Source organism: Pocillopora verrucosa, chromosome 3 (assembly GCF_036669915.1).
Source record: "Pocillopora verrucosa isolate sample1 chromosome 3, ASM3666991v2, whole genome shotgun sequence".
NCBI lineage: Eukaryota > Metazoa > Cnidaria > Anthozoa > Scleractinia > Pocilloporidae > Pocillopora > Pocillopora verrucosa.
The window spans coordinates 29,262,555-29,279,550 of NC_089314.1; the positions used below are offsets into that span (position 1 = coordinate 29,262,555).

Genomic DNA, 16,996 nt, shown 5'->3' on the forward strand with positions numbered 1-16,996 from the left:
GAGAAAAATACGAAACTGATAATCAAATTTTGGCCTTGTATAATATCAAGAAGAAAGAACACCCCGAGTTTTATCGGTGTATTTCATTCCATCAGACAGCGAACATCGACAAAACATTCAAATTAGTGATGTTTTGATAGTTTATGAACAGGAATTATTTCATCTTTTAATTCATAGGCAAGGAACAAGTCTTTTATCATTCTACCGAATAACGAATTTCTGGCCTTTCCCATTGAAAAATTAGACTATTAATCACGTTACGAATCATTTGTAATCCGATCTTATCATTAAACTTAATTTTCATGGTAGAAAACGAACGATGCACAATCTTGTTGTCAAACGTAGTGGCGTAAATTGTTTTTCTTCCTTCAATTAATTCAAACGTTTTGAGGGATATTTTTCTGTCGCAAAGAAGCATCTTTTGACAGGCAAATAAAGTTAGAAGAGCAGAACGATTTTGAAAATGTACACAGCTAACAAAGGATATATTGATGTGCGATGATAAAGTGGACTCGATATGAGTGGAAAAAACGCACCCCCACCGGCACTCGTGTATTTTCAATTTAGGATGTATCATTATAAAATCGACAGTCATGTATTTTCAATTTTGGATGTTTCACCTATAAAAATTCGTACAGTAAAATCACAGGCTCTGGGCTTATACAAATTGAGGTCTCTCGTGATATAGATTGGGAGCATTCACGCGTAATGAGATAATCTTAAACGGGAGTCCAATTACATTTGTAAAATTCCGTCGAAAAGAAGTAAAAAAACCATATTTAGGAGAGTTTCGCTATAAAATAGTTGTACCCAAGTTTAACAAAAGTTCACTTGAGAGTAAACATTTTGGCGCTCGTCATTCAAGGTTTAAAACAGTTGACGACATCTTTTAAGACACTGCAGACACACTGTAAATCGATTCATGCAATCAGCCAATTTTCTTGTTTGTTTACACCAATATGATCTACTTTCATTAAGTGAACTTGTCAATGATATCAACATACATTTGCATATATTGCAACAAAGAGTTTATTTCTTCCTGTATTTCCTTGACCCTGAAGGACCGACATCTTACTTCAAAGCTGCTTTGTTGACGTTTTATGTTATTTTGCATATCTAGGCCATTATAAAACGTGAAATGCTTCGTTTTCACAGAGCGAAAATGGTGTCTAGATGGATGTTCGATTCCATCAGTCATCACGAGCACGGTAAAGACCGTTTGTTAACATGAATAATTGCGCTTTTCAAAGGGAGTTAAAACATTCGCATTCAACCGAGGTAAGATAATAGGATATTATTTTCTCTTGATTCAACAGAATCAGATATTTTTCCTTCCTCTCCTCCCTACGTGATCTGTTGAAACAGAATGTGACGTGCCAAGCTTAAGGACCAAATTAATAAAAGGGCTGTGTTTGGTCAACAGCACGGAATCAGTGGACCACATCCCACAGGTAGATGTTTCCAGTCGTAATTATGTTATTGTCATGATCGTGCCTCAGTTGTAAAATAGCTCAGCTGATCTTGATTCTCAGCCAGTTAATTTGGGCCTCATTTGATATTCATGAGGACATTGAAAGAGGGAAGATGGATCATATTTAGTCTATTTAGGTCGATTTCGTTTGCCTGGCATGATTGTAACCGTTTGCGCAACCACTTGGAGTATTAGATAATAGCGTCCTCTGAACCTTGAGCTTCGAGTAATACTTCAGCCCTAAGATACACAATGTTATTCTTATAATAAATTTGATAGATGGAGACTTTTCTGCCATTGCTTTTTTGAAAGTTTCTTTTAATCAATCAGCGACTAAAGTCAGCTATTTTCGTTGGAGCGTCACGACTCCGGTCAGATGAAAAAAAAAATTGTCAACTATGCCAACATGGCAATTTGCATAGTAAAATACTCATTTAATTATCTCTTAATTCTGATAAACTGAAACTTTAGTTCATAGGTAATGTACACAGTTGAATGTGTCTTTTATGCGAGCTTTGGAGTAGTGATGTCAGAAAAAAGAGCACTATGCGTTGATAAGACGAACTTGATGTTCAAATCTGCTCGATTTTATTCACACGTAATAGCGACCTTTTGACATATAACAGGAATAAATTCGCTTTTCAAATGAAGTCAGGATAAACAAGTACACCAGATTGAGAGAGATTTTTATTTTCGGTTTTTGAAGGCTAACATATGGTCAGCCCTGCATGTGAGAGCTTTCATTCTGTTCCTTTCATTTTCTAGTTTTTCTGGCGGGGAAAAAAAACAAACAAAAGGTTAACCCAGTATAAAGACTTCAAATATAATCTGATTACACTGCCGAATATTTCTAAGTTTCGACTGAGAATTAAGAATTAAGACATAAAGGAAGGTACGAGTGAGAACAGAAGGTGTTTTTAACTATGAAAACGGCCAGCGGAAATAAACAAGAAACTGTTGTATTACCAACTTGACGTAAAAATAAACTTTTAATAATAAGAAATTCAACAAACAACCGACGCTTCTCATTTTTTCCTGTTCAGCTCCCTACAACTTGCCCTCAGGCAACACATACGCTAAGATGATCCAAGGTAAACCATTTTCAAAAGTCAGCAAAAGAAGATTAGTTGAGTTATTTATAAAACAATACCGCCAAACAAGAGAATGTGAATGACATCTTCCTTACAATCATATTCCATGAGGAAGATTCTGAGAATTCATTGAATTTTGTGATTTTGCTGGTGACAAGATCTTTCTTTTTATCACTTTTAAGTCGTGTTTATTGATACTTCATCACACATTTTTCTAGTACCAGAGATGATATTTCTATGAATAATTTTACAATTTCAGGTAGGATAATTTCAGAGACGGATCGTGTTATATCGATAAAATTTCGTTTACAAAGCGTGAATAAAGGAATGTTCCAAATGTCTTTACTTTGATTTTCACTCCTGTGCTTATCAAGAAAAATTATATCCGTGCCACAAATTGATTATTGCGAAGTATTCGGTCATCTGAATGACAAAACATTTTGTCTTACTTCTTACATCCTGTCACAAAGTCCCCACGACCGTAAGATAGTGCAGAAATATAGTCCTGTTATCCAGAGTTCAGATGTGACCTTCAATAAATGAATGCCAGATACGATTGAGTTTGTGTATGGCATTAAAAAGATTTCTTCGAACCTTTTTCAGAATATTTTTCGCTCCATGAAGACGCTACAGAGAAATTCGCAGAAAGCGACTAATTCATCAACAACAGAAGTAAGCTACTGTATTTCAGTTAGAACGAAACGACTCCGGACAAAATTAGTTAAAAGTGGTAATTTGCATAGCTAAATACTCTTTTAGCTATTTATTATTATACTTAACTTGATCCTGTCAGACTAAAACCGAGCAAATGAAAACTGTTGAAGGTTTATTTTGTATGAGTTTTAGAGCAGTGTGATAAACTATGTGATGATAAAACGAACGTGAATTTCAAATCTATTCGATTTTATTAACACGCGGTAACGCGGTGGCGAATATTTATAATTGTCTAGAATCAAGATATAAAGGCAGGTACAACTAAGAACAGAATTTGTCTCAAAAATAAAAACAGCCAGAGAAAAACAAATATAAAATTTAGCAGTAACAAATTCCAAAGAATGAAATGGCAACCTAGGTCTAAAGGTTATTGCATTCAAGTATTTTTTGATCCGCTTCAATAATCTTAGCTTCGATAGAGTTAAGCAATTCCAATAATTAACTGATAACCAAGAGTTAAATAGGAAACCCTGTCAGTTAACTCCGTTTCGTATTTTTTGTTATGTGATTAGTAACTTCCGCTAATTCTGCATAGTTAATAAGTTGTTTCGAGATCTTGTTTTGACGAGAATGCCTTCAAACAACTGGAGGGTAACAAGTAACAGTGTAAGAAGAAAACGAATTATCACTGACAAATTATGATTGATGGAGGATCCGATCAGCGACTCTTTTCTCCACTTTTCTCGTTTCTTGAAATGTAATTTTTCGTGTCTCATTTTTTTCCTCTTGAGTTTTCTACAATTTGTTCTCAGGCAACGCACACGACAAGATGATCCAATGTAACTCATTTTTCAAAAGTCAAAAAAAGTAGATTAGCTGAGTATTCCATAAAACAATACTGAGAAACAAGATGATGTGAAATGTTACCTCCAGTCCTGATAATTATTAACCTTTACATTTCCCTTTTATTAGAAATGATCTCTGCACACGTGCTTGATCACATAATTTCTGAAAGGAATCTTGTCATAGCTATGTAATTTCATTAACAATCGGTCGAAAGAAGTATGCTCTAAATGACTTCACTTTTAATTTCACACCAGCGCATTTTAACATTAATTCAAATTTAACGCAACAAATTATTTTTTGCCAACATTTTCGAAAAATCTGTCGCCAATAAACGACCACAAGAGTTATCCAACAAAAAAGGAGGAAGATTTACTGGCTTCAAAATCACACCATTGGATCAAATTTCTAATTCGAACTAATCTGATCAAGTTTTTCTTACGACGGCCAAAAGCTGAGAAATTCGACCCACCGCTGTAGAGTCAACAGTAGTAAATCGTATCGTTTATTTAACCAATAGTACAATATTAAATTTGATTTTCCTCCAAAAATAAGCTCAAATTCAAGCGCATAGCATATTTTCTTCGAGGCATATCAGTTACATGATAATGCATTTAAACTCAAAATTTAAGGGGTTACCTGGTTGGTGGAATTGATGTCGATCGAGCCAATCGGATTTCATGTCTTGTCCTACGCATACGACAGTTAGTCATGTTGTAAACATGTTTTTACGACCGCCAACTCGAAGGACTGATAAAACACTTAGCTTAGAATTGGTGTAATATTTTACTCTGCTGCTAGCCACTTTAAAAAAGGTACGAGCTCTCTCCACCGGTCTTACATCTGAGGAAAGAAGAAAATTCTCTAGTACCTGTAGAGGTAAATTAGCGCACAATTTCAGGTGATACTGTTGATTCATTTTTTTACCGTTTTTCCTTTGAGATAGTCGCAAGAACAAGGTAAGAGAATAATTTAGCTCCTCTTATTAAGTGTGGCATGAATTGACCAGTAAATTTTCTTTTCGCGTTTTCTCTCTTATCACTGAGTCAATTACTATTTTCAAGATCAGATTGGTTTTGAGGTCAGAGAATCACTGTGAACTGCTTCAACTCCTAAGATCCTTCTAAATACCACATGAGGGGATTTATTGGGTGTCATGTTTTGTGTCACTGAAGACAGAAGAAACGAATCAAAAAAACCAGCCCCTGTAACCCTTCTGCAAGTAATGTGCTTTGCCAAATTTTCTCTCTATTTACAGTTGAAGGATAAGCAACATACACGCTTGTGTGAACATGACGCCCCACATTAAGGTGCTTTGGCTGATTTTACCGCTGATTGCTCTTTGCTATGCAGCAAAAAACAGCAGCAGCGGCGGAAAATCTAATGGTTACATGGTAAGTTAATTCTTTCCAAATATATCCCAACATTGTTATTGTCATCATCTTGTCTGATTGTGTCAGTCAGAGTCATTCCAAAAGAGAATGGTAAAGGAGAAATTCACAGTAAACTACAAACAGAAGGAAGATTGCTCGACACTTTCATTCTTAGAAAGATGAATTTGTCACAACTGATCTTAAAACAAAAAGTAGTTATAATTCTTCCATGAACAAAAGTTATGTGTGTTTTTTTCTAAACACAGGGCGCTTACCCATATCCACCGCATGGACCCTGTGCTTATGGTACTCCTTTTGGCGCGCCAGGGATACCAGGTATTCCCGGGAGCCCAGGACCCGCGGGACCCACGGGCATCGCAGGACCACCCGGTCCTCGTGGTTCTACGGGACCACAAGGGGACAAGGGCGACGCCGGAAAGCCAGGAAACCAAGGCCTTACAGGTCCACAGGGACCTCCGGGAAAAATGGGACCTCAAGGGTCCACAGGCCGACAGGGTCCACGAGGAACCAAAGGTGATGCAGGGGATAAAGGAAGCCAGGGAGCCCCAGGCCTCCGGGGACCTCCAGGAGCTCTGGGAAGTAATTGGAAACAATGTGTATTCAAAAATTTAAACGATGGAAAGGACACTGGCTTGATAAAGGTACTTCAGTTTTTCTTTCAATTAATTGCAATTTTACAAAATCGTATTTGACATCACTGCTTGAATAGACGATTCCTATCAAATTTTGACTAAAAGAAGATCGAGTTATGCAGCAAGCTAAAATAATATTTTCTGTGGCAGAAGAACGAAACTGTGAAGATAAACCCTAAGTAGTTAAAGGATCCGTAAACTGGACTTGATTTAGGACTTATATATTGTTCACAGTTAACCATCATTTATTTCTCCAGCAATGCCTTTTAATCAAAAAATTAAAGATTCACGGTCAATTCTGTATCTAACCTTTATTCCAATGGTATAAAAACTCCCAAAAACGCATGAACCGTGTTCCAGGCTTGCAAACCTTCTTTCTGTGTTAGCTCACTATTTTGGGGAAGATCAATATTCTGACAACAAAATTCACGTATTTCTCCTTCCAAATTAAAAAAATCTTCCGCAAAAAGTTATAGCCTTTGGTATATATTTTTTTCTAATTCTGTGTGCAACCTCAGGCAGTCGTTGTCGTTCCCGCCGGTTGTTTTCCTTTTTCTTTCCGGACTCTTGGATTAGCTTCGCGCGCTCTTTGAAAATTTTGCGATTAGTAAAGGGACTGAGATCCAGTTAAGTTACGGCATGACTACATAACTTTCCTTTTTTATACATAAATATTCTTTCGCCAGGATTGCCTTTTCTTCAAGAAATCGGCCAAAACAGCTCTGCGCGTCTTCTGGAGTGGCCCTCTCCGTATCTAAAACTGCCATGGTTGCTGCAGACGATGGTATTTCACCTTTAACGGTGCGGAGTGCTCCGCTCCTGCTGGAATTGAAGGTGTCGTGTACATGATACATGGGAATGGCGCCAAGAAAGATTTACATCGAGTGCGACAAATCGAAGGAGCATGTGAGAAAGTCCAGAAAGGTGTTGTGCGCGTGGGATTCTGGGCCGGTAACTGTAATGGTTACGGATCTGCTGACGCATACACAGGCTGGAACTCAGTGTCCCGGATCTACGTAGAAGAAATACCTCCCCCACAGCCGTAATGTCTTATGGATGAATTCATTGCACAATATCCCACAGCTAAAAAGAACAAAAGTATGGTAAGGAAGCTTAAATTTTATAGTCAGGATGAATTACAGTAAACTTGTAAAGGGTTTTTTTTAAGGTTTCGCCTTTCGCTTTTGAGCAATGTAGAGTAGGGATGCTGTCATGACAACTCGCAAATAAACAAAGGGTTTTCACTAACTATTCAGGGGTGTTTGGTGTGTGTTTCGTTATTGGGCTACGGTCATTTGACTGGTTATATCGGTGAACAAAAAACTCCAGCATGCGAGTCCTGCTACAAACTACCTTCTTAAAGGAATTCTTTCCCAAATACTGAGATTCGTGCGAGGAGGAGGTTTAAGTCACGTCTATACCAAAAAAGTTAGGCCTCGAATCCAAAGTAGACACGGTAATTTAGCATTATCAACTGAGTGGATAACGTAAATTGGCCACTATAAATAGTTTTAAAGCATTAAGACTCTTTACGGTTGTCAATTTACGTTATTAACTCAGTTGATAATGCTAAATGACCCTGTTATACTCTCCCACTCACGCAGCACACAGTTTTCTTTAGAAACTTACCCCCTTTATTCAAAGTAGGCGTGGCCGGCCTTTGAGGCAGAGCGCGTTGAACTGTTGTTACTCCTAGATCATACCGCACTCCTCAATCGTCCTATACCTGTAATAATAATGGTTGCCAAATTATTTCTATATAGCAAAAAGAAAAAAAGCCTTCGAGCTGATGATCAAATTGGCAAATGAGCTATTATAAGAAGAGCGTGCTAAAACGTCAGTTACCCTCATTTTATCACATTCAAACAATAGCAAAATTAGGATGATTTGGAAAGAGTCACTATTTGGAAACCATAAGCTCATCATCGGATGTTTTTCGTCTTGTCTGACCTTAAACATTACTCTATCCTCTTTCCTTAAAAGTGTAAATTTCTCGAGAAACAGACTATTATAGCATCATCATCATAGTTATGCTAAGAAACATCATCACGCTGTTCAGTTCGCGTGAGTTTCTAATTGCATCTGGGAAACCAAAATGACGCTATCGATATTTCTGATCCTAGCAGTATGCGAGATGCGTATCATGCGTATCATATGTGACTCCACTCGGAACAGAATACCCTGCATTGCTTCTACTATTATCAGTCATAGAATCAACATGTGATCTGCTTGAAGAATTCCGAATTCATTCGCATTGGTACACAATGGTTGGCCAGGCCCTAAACGGCTTTTTTTATCCTTAATACAGCCACGGTTGCGAGGATGAGTTACTTTCACCATATGTAAACAAGCAACGGCGCTTGAAGGAGAAGGACACTTTCTCCCTTTCAAAAAAATTTTTTTTTTTTTTACGACCGTGCTCTATTTTTTTCTTGTCTTGATTTTCTTACTATTTTTCTTCAAAGTTCTCTTATGTGACGCAGTTAAACCGGTTTAGGTTCAAGGGCAGACATCTTGGTGCTCGTCATTCATGAAAAAATGAATGACTCAGCTTAAATTAATTCTGGCCATCAAAGTTTACAACGATTGAGGTCAACGCAGAAACCCTTCAACTTGATTTGTCGTTCGCCTGTATTACGTTGATAGACACCCTAAAGGTTTGTATTCATGTTATCAGAGTCTCGTTTTTCGAAAAATTAGTCAATATTCTTTTTTGTTAACACCAAAATAAACTGCTTTTATCAACTTTTTGACAATGCCATCAAATATTTACATAAAGGTATATTGCAATGATTATTTCATTCCTTTCTTTTTTTTAACCCTGGAAGAACGAGATATTTCTTCAAAGTTACTTTATAAAAATTAAATGTTATTTTTTGTATTCAAGCGTTTTCATGGCGAGAAACGCTTTGTGTCCATAAAGCAAAAGTGATGCGGTTCAGATATAGATGTTGGATTCCACCAACACGAACAAGGTGAAATTATTCATGATGAATAATTTCACTGTTCAATTGGAGTCAAAACATTCGAATTCAACCAAGAGGAAATAGTAGGACATGATTTTCTCTTGATTCAGCAGAATGGGAGAGTTTTGTTTCCGCTACAAGTTGGTAAAATGTGATCACCTCCCGTGATAAATGACGAATTCATGGTCTGTTGTAATGGAATGGGAATTGCCAAGCTGAGGGACTGGATTAATGACAAGGATGTGTTATGGCCAAAGTTATGGAATCAGTCAACCAAATTTCACAGGTAGAAGTCAATTTTCTTCTTGACGCGATAATTTCAGTGTCATGATCTTGCCCCAGTTGTAACATAGTCCAGTTGATCTTGATTCTCAAGCCAGCTTATTTGGGAACATAGATCATATTTAGGTTGATCACGTTTGCGTGGCCTTTAGCCGTTTGCACGAAATCAAATAGAGTCATTGACAATAGGCGTTCTTTGGGCCTTCGGCGTATTTCCTAGAGAAATAGTTTAGCCCTCTGGTAGATATGTCGAGAATTTTCCGCCTCACCTTTTATGAGCATTTTCTTAATTACTGGCAACTTAAGTTAGCTGTTTCAGTCAGAGCGAAACGACTCTGGTCAAGTAAAAGAAATTGTCAACGATGCCAACATGGGAATTTGCATAGTAAAATATCCTTTTGCTTATATCTCTTTTTTTACTTAACCTGATCATTACAGACTGAAACGTTGTTTCACAGCGATTAAAAATCATTCAGTTGAATGTTTCTTAGACAAAATGCTTTAGGGTAGCAGAGTGAACAATGTGAGACGTGGTGTTCAAATATATTCAATTTTAATAACACGTAATAGTGCCCTTTTGTCACGGATAACAAGAATAATTTTTTTGTTCGGCAAATTAAGTCAGGATAAACAAGTACACTATACTGAGAGATATTTTTGTTTTCGCTGAATGAAAGCCAAGGCATTTCTGCACTTCATGTGAAAACATCTAATTGGTCTTATCATTTTTTAAATTTTTTCAGCGGACAACGCACAAAAACCAAATTTTAACCTAGTAAAGAGACTCCATTTGTCATTCAATTAAACTAATGAATATTTCTAAGTTTCTGAAATGAAGACAGGCCGGAACATAAGATGTTTTAACAATGAAGACAGCCTAGAAAAACTAATAGAAACTGTTGTATCACAACCTGGCCATACAAATGAATTTTGATGGTAAGAAATTCAATGGCAGAATAATAGATTGTCCATTCAGGTTAAAATGGGTCAACATGCATTCAGGTTAACATGCATTTATATGACTTTAGTTTAATTTCGATAAATCACTGAAGCAGTTAATTTTCTGGCATTTTAAGGCTTCTCTCCGCATCGATAATCTCACTAAGTTTCGGTGTAATTCAGCGATTAAAATAATTTGTTGCTAACCAAGAATTTAAGAGAAAACGTTGTCGGCTAATTTTGTTTTGTTTTGTTTTTATGATATAAATTAATTATTAATTCTGCTCAATTCATTAATCGTTTCGAGATCTTGTTTTGACGAGAACGCCTTTAAACAACTGAAGGGAAGGAAAACAATGAACAGTGCGTGAAGAAAACGAGCTATTACTGACAACTGAATTATGAGTTATGGAGGATCCGGTTAGTGATTGTTTTATCGACTTTTTCCCGTCTCTAGAAATGTTATTTCGCTTCTCATATTTTTCCTTCTGAGCTCTCTATAATTTGTTCAAGGGCAACGCACACGATAAGATGATCCACTTTTCAAAAGTCAGGAAATTATAATAGATTAGCTGAGTATTCCATAAAACAATACTGCCAAACAAGAGAATGGGAAATGTTACTTCCAGTCACATTATTTATGAATCTTTACGTTTTGTTTTTACTAGAAATGATCTCTACACACGTGCTTGATCTCATAATTTCTGGAAGGAATCTTGTTATATCTTTAAAATTTCTTTAACAATCGGTCGAAAGAAGTATGTTCCAAATAACTTCACTTTTAATTTCACACCAGTGCATTTTAACATAAATTCAAATTACACGCAACGAATTATTTTTTGCAAACATTTTCGAAAAACTGTTTGGCCAATAAATCAAATTTTTAAAAAGAGCTGCCTCACTGTATTATAGATTTACATATAAATTTCTTCACGTTTAATCTTATTTATCTTTTTGGCAAAAGAGTTGATTCCTTCAGATCCGAGTCAGAGAACATTTGCATTCAAGAGAGAAGCTACCGGCATGAATTGTAGAAAGGCCCAAAGATTTTCACCGGTTTTGATATTCTCAATCATTCAGCTCTCAATTTAGTAGATAAGTGAACTTCAACACTGCTATGCTATTCCCGGAACAATAATGGAGAAATAACCGACGGTTTTTCATTCTAGAAAGAGTGGGAAATACCTGACTGGGGTATGGCGGGCGCACTTCAACGATGAGAAATGTTTAAAAGTATGGAATTCAGCCGCAAGTTACTTGCAGGTAAGATAATTTTCCTCCATAACATTTGCATGTTTTGTTTATGCACAAGCTTGTCGTTGAAACAAACTTTTATCTACTGTTGATTTTCCGGTGAATTGATTAAGAATTCGTTTGAGGAAATTTCTCACGTTTTTTAAGAGTTTAGATTGACTTTTTCTCGGTCGATCTCTGCATGTTCCTCATTGACGCAAGGCAAATTGCTTAAAGATGAGATCTGCGCACCCATAGAGCAAAATATTTTCAAATATGATTTGATGAACTCCGCAAAAATCGCTTTTAGACTTACGATTTAAAGTCTTCAAGTGATTTTTCAAGCATCTACTTAGTACTCTTCTTGTCGCATCGAGGGCGACTTTGTCAATTCTTTCCTACGTGGTAACCGCGTAGATGGAAGAACTTTTGATTTTTTTGTTTGAGACCTCTCTACTTTAATCTATGTGGCTCTGTTTTCAAGCTTGTACTTCAGTTTCATCTAAAAACAAAGCTACGAAAGTAATCAAAATATTTATCAAAGTTGACCACATAGCTATGCAATATGAATAAATTTCTCTCTCTTGCTCTTTTCCTGATCCGGCTAAAAAAAAACAAGGCCTCGTCAAAGTCCAAGTATTGCATTTATTTCTCTGGATTACTTGAAACATTCTTTTCAAATATGTTCGTTGAACTAAAGTGCGGATTGATCAAATTTGTTTGTCAGACTACGTGCCATGTGTAATCGAGAAGAATTAAGAAGAAAGAATACTCTAAGTGTTTACTACAGTAGTGTATTTTATTTGTACAGTAAACGACGACATATTCAAATTAGCTTCAGTTTGACAGTTTGTTAACAGGAATTATTTCGCCATCGATATTGATTTGCCTGAACCAAAGCTTTTATCAGTCTACCAGACAGAGAATTTCAGGATTTTCCTTTTTGAAAAAACCATACCTGAAACATATCTGACCTAATCATTTAACTTCGTTTTTTCAGTCATGCTGTCAAAGGAACGATGTAGAGTGTACTGTCAAATTATACTGGCACGAACCGAATTAATGACTTCAATTGCAAAATCACTTTTTAGAGACATTTTTCTGACACTCAGAAATTATTGGTGACAGGAAAACGAGAGAGAAGAGAAAACTGATTTACACAGCTAACGACGATAAATGTGATAAATTTCTTTAGACAAAGAATCAGTTGAAAAAACACAACTCATCGTTGCCTCAAACGAGATTCATTAAAATTGTTGGGCTTTGGGAATGTAAGGGAACTCAGTAATCATATCGTGACGAACTGACGAAGTAATCTTATGGTGACAAGATGAAGAATGAGAGCGACGCACGGTGAGCAAACAAACGAGCCACCACAAACTGAAATGATAGAAACCAAGGACGATTAGGAGCTAAATGCAGTTCTTTTTTTTACTCAATACCTCTTCCATTTTCATCAATGTGAAATTCGATGTTCGTTCTCCTTCTTCCTCCAATTTGCTCTCAAGCTACCCAGGCGCTGGGGTACCCCAAGGAAAGTAATCATTTTGTGTCGAGAAAATTCCTTTTAGCTTCATTTTTAACGAAAATATTTCTTGAACGAGAGAAGCTAAATGCTGTATAACTTATTTATACAGTAGTGGTACATACTAGACACGACTGAAAGAATACTTACGCTCTTTAATTTTGCGCCTAACACGAATTAGAATCGATTTTTTTTTATGGTCGCGGTCTCGTTAACTTCCCAACTTATCCCATCACGAGGGATACTTATGTTCTTCAAAATAAAAATCATGTCTTTAAATCCCGCATATTGTATATCGAGGTTTATCTAAAGTGAAGTAAAATTTGGAAATCTTCGAATGACAAAAGAAAAATGCTCGTTCTTTTAAAAAAACATCTTTCACCTCCTCATATCAAGTTGTTTGTCGCATTTTCAGGAACTTTTGTAGAGCTCTATCAAGGAAAACTACACGATCGACTTTAATAGGTAGGATTTACGAAAGATCAAAGAAATTGTTTATGAGGACATGTATTACAAATTAAAATGGTCTGACTGGGGTTTACTTGATAGAGCTGAAAGTCGAGAAATATGATTGCCCAAGCAGAAAAGAAAAAAAAATAAACCATTGGGAAAAGGGTTTGAAATTGAAAAATAATCATTTCTACAATTTCACGAAGAGCTGTGCTTAAGAGAAAAAAAACTCTCCCGCATCGTTTGTGTTTTGTTTTTCGATCTTACTTGTTCTGACAGGAATCGGCTCTAAACAAACAAGGAAAGAAATTGGCATGTAATGTGGGACGTAAACGAGCTCTGAGTACAAATCGGGGGTTTAGAAGGATCCGGTAAATAAGAATTTTTTTAATCCATCTTTTCCTGTCTTCAACAAAGTTAAACTTGATTCTCACTTTCTCATTTCGTTTAGCTTCCTCCAGTTTCCTGTCAGGCAACCCAACGGCTGAAATACTTCAAGGTAAATAAATTCACGAGCAATAACGAGTTTGTTCAATTTTCCATGTAACTCTCTCACTAAACAGCGCAAAGAGAATGCAGTGTTATACTCCATCAAATTTCAAGTAGATGAAATTAACTAAACGTTGATCTTAATCCAATCAAGCTTTTCCTTTGGAGGAATTTTATCAACCGACTTTTTTCCTCAAAGTTGACTCTTCGCACAAGCACAAAATTCTCTATAACCTGTGATTTAGCCGCACAATGTAGTAAAAACAACAACAACAAAAAACAATTCTATTTCAGTCATTAAATCAATTTTACAAGAGGCTATGAAAACAGCGCTTTTGGCTAAAAGGAATCGGCTAAAAGGAATCGGTTTCCAAGGTTAATAAAGAGGACTCTCAATTATGTTGGAAATCAAAAGCAAAAATTTAGTCGCATTGCTCGCGAAACCTTGAGCTTTGAATGTCACTTGCTTGATGTTGATATCGTCTAAATAGCCGATCTATTCAGCAGAACTGTTTATGCTCGCCTCTTTCGAACAAATCACTTACAATATAATTTCCTTATCTGAACTTATTTTGAAAAAGAGAACAGGATGTATCGAGAGATCTTTAAGAAAAAAAGAGGAAATATGTCGTTTATTTCAAAACAAGAACACTCAATGAATAGAAATCATGTTTGATGGAGTTATTCAAATTTGGATTTCACAATTATGCCCTTCTAATCGTATAAGTCCGACTGAGTTCTTGTTCTACAGCACAAATATACGATCACTCAAAGAACATTAATCAAAACTGAAGGTGAAGCCTCAAAACATCAAAGAAAGATGAAAAGATCAAATCAATCGTAATCTAAAATATTAACTTCATTCTCTTTTCCAAGACGAACACTCTAGCGTCTAACATTATGTATTTTCTTTCATATTTTCAACGTGGAAATGCTGCTTGTCATGTATTTATTCATTACTTCTTGATGGCGGTTTTTTGAATGTTTGCGCACCCCAGCACAACATAGAAGAAGCAATTTAATTGGTCAAATTGATAGTAATCAACCTATCACAGTTCACCTGCGTCAGTTTATCGTGTCCAGAACGTGTTTTCACGAAACTTCGGCAGCAACATCAGTATAAAAAGGATGTCCCTTAACTTTTGTACTATTTTACCTCTGTTAATAGCCACAGAAAAAGATAAGAGGTCTCTTCACCAAGCTCTTTACAGCTGAAGAATAAAAAACATGCACGATCGTGTGAATATGCCGCCCAAAACCAAGATATTTTGGCTGATTTTTTCGCTAATTGCTCTTTGCTATGCAACGAAAAACAACAGCAGCGGTGGCAAGCCGAATTGTAACATGGTAAGTTTATCTTTTCCAAAAACATCACAACATTGTAGTTATCATCATTTCGTCTGATTTTCTCCATCACTGTTATTCCAAAAGAGAATGGAAAAGGAGATGTTCCCTAAAAAATTAAGCAAAACGATGATTTCATGACCGAACACTTCGATTCTTAGACAACGAAAAATAGTCGTATTTCTGACAGCATATAAACAAAGTACGTGTTATGTTTTTTCTCTTTTTTACACAGGGCACTCACCCACATCCACCATATGGACCCTATGCTTATGGTGCTCTTTTTGGTGCACTAGCGATACCAGGTATTCCCGGGAGCCCAGGACCCGCGGGACCCACGGGCATCGCAGGGCCACCCGGTCCTCGTGGTTCTACGGGACCACAAGGGGACAAGGGCGACGCAGGAAAGGCGGGAAACCAAGGCCTCACAGGTAAACAGGGACCCCCAGGAAAATTGGGACCTCAAGGGTCCACAGGCCGGCAGGGTCGCCGTGGAACCAAAGGTGATGCAGGGGATAAAGGAAGCCAGGGAGCCCCAGGCCTCCGGGGTCCTCCAGGAGCTCTGGGGAGAAATTGGAAACAGTGTGTTTTCAAAACTTTGAGCGAAGGAAAGGACACTGGCTTGATAAAGGTATTTCAGTTTTTCTTTTAATTAATTGCAATTTTACAAAACTGTATTTGACATTATTGCTTGAATAGACGATTTCTATCAAGATTTAACTAGAAGAAAATCAAGTCGTGCAGTAAGCCAAAATAATTTTTTCTATGGCAGAAGGTCGAAACTGTGAAGATAAACATTAAGAAACCAAGGGATCCGTAGACTAGACTTTAAGAAATTGATTAAGGACCTATATCGCTCAGGGATATTTTGAAATCATATGTTTCACAATTAATCATTATTAATTTCTCCAGGAATGCCTTTTCATCAAAAAGTCGGCCAAAACAGCTCTGCGCGTGTTTTGGAGTGGCAACCTCCGCCTCTACGGCTGCCATGCTTGCTGCAGACGATGGTATTTCACCTTCAATGGTGCGGAGTGCTCAGCTCCTGCTGCGATTGATGGCGTTGTGTACATGATAAATGGAAATGGCGCCAAGAAGAAGGATTTACACCGCCCACGTCATATCGAGGGTGTGTGCGAGAAAGTCCACAAGGGTGTTGTGCGCGTTGGATTCTGGGTCGGTAACTGTAATAGTTACGGATCTGCTAACGCACACACAGGCTGGAACTCAGTGTCCCGGATCTACGTGGAAGAAGTACCACCCCCACAGGCATAATGTCGTATACTACCATGGTTTCATTTCTCAATATCTAACAGCAGAATAAGAACAATAGCACAATCAGGAACCTTAGATTTAACAGTCGGGATAAATTACAGCAAAGTTGTGAAATCGGACATTTTAAGGTTGCGCCTTTGAACTATGTAGAGTGGGGATGCTGCCATAGCAAATCGCAAATAAAAAGAAGGTTTTCACCAAATCCAGGAGTGTTTGGTGTGCGTCTCGTCATTAGGGATAAGGTCATTTAAAAGACGACGTTTATGATGTCTTGACATATGACCGCTTATGTCAAGAAATAAAAAACACTAACGAGCGAGTCCTGCTACAAATCCCTTTCCTGACGGGATTCATTCCGAAAAATTGAGATTCGTGCGTAGAAGAGATTTAAGTCCTGTATATACCGGA

The 16,996-nt window shown here is 37.1% G+C and overlaps 1 protein-coding gene and 1 pseudogene across 1 annotated transcript; both read left to right on the top strand.

Moving 5' to 3' along the window:
• Window positions 1–1,070: 1,070 nt before the first annotated feature.
• On the top strand, window positions 1,071–7,383 carry LOC136279474 (collagen triple helix repeat-containing protein 1-like; annotated as a pseudogene).
• A 4,058-nt stretch (window positions 7,384–11,441) lies between these two features.
• On the top strand, window positions 11,442–16,790 carry LOC131798179 (collagen triple helix repeat-containing protein 1-like). Its single transcript, XM_066163328.1, has 6 exons — window positions 11,442–11,535; window positions 13,446–13,495; window positions 13,932–13,979; window positions 15,138–15,316; window positions 15,549–15,944; window positions 16,226–16,790. The coding sequence occupies exons 4-6, from the start codon at window positions 15,197–15,199 to the stop codon at window positions 16,586–16,588; spliced, it is 879 nt and encodes a 292-aa protein (XP_066019425.1). The 5' UTR covers window positions 11,442–11,535; window positions 13,446–13,495; window positions 13,932–13,979; window positions 15,138–15,196; the 3' UTR covers window positions 16,589–16,790.
• Window positions 16,791–16,996: the final 206 nt, after the last annotated feature.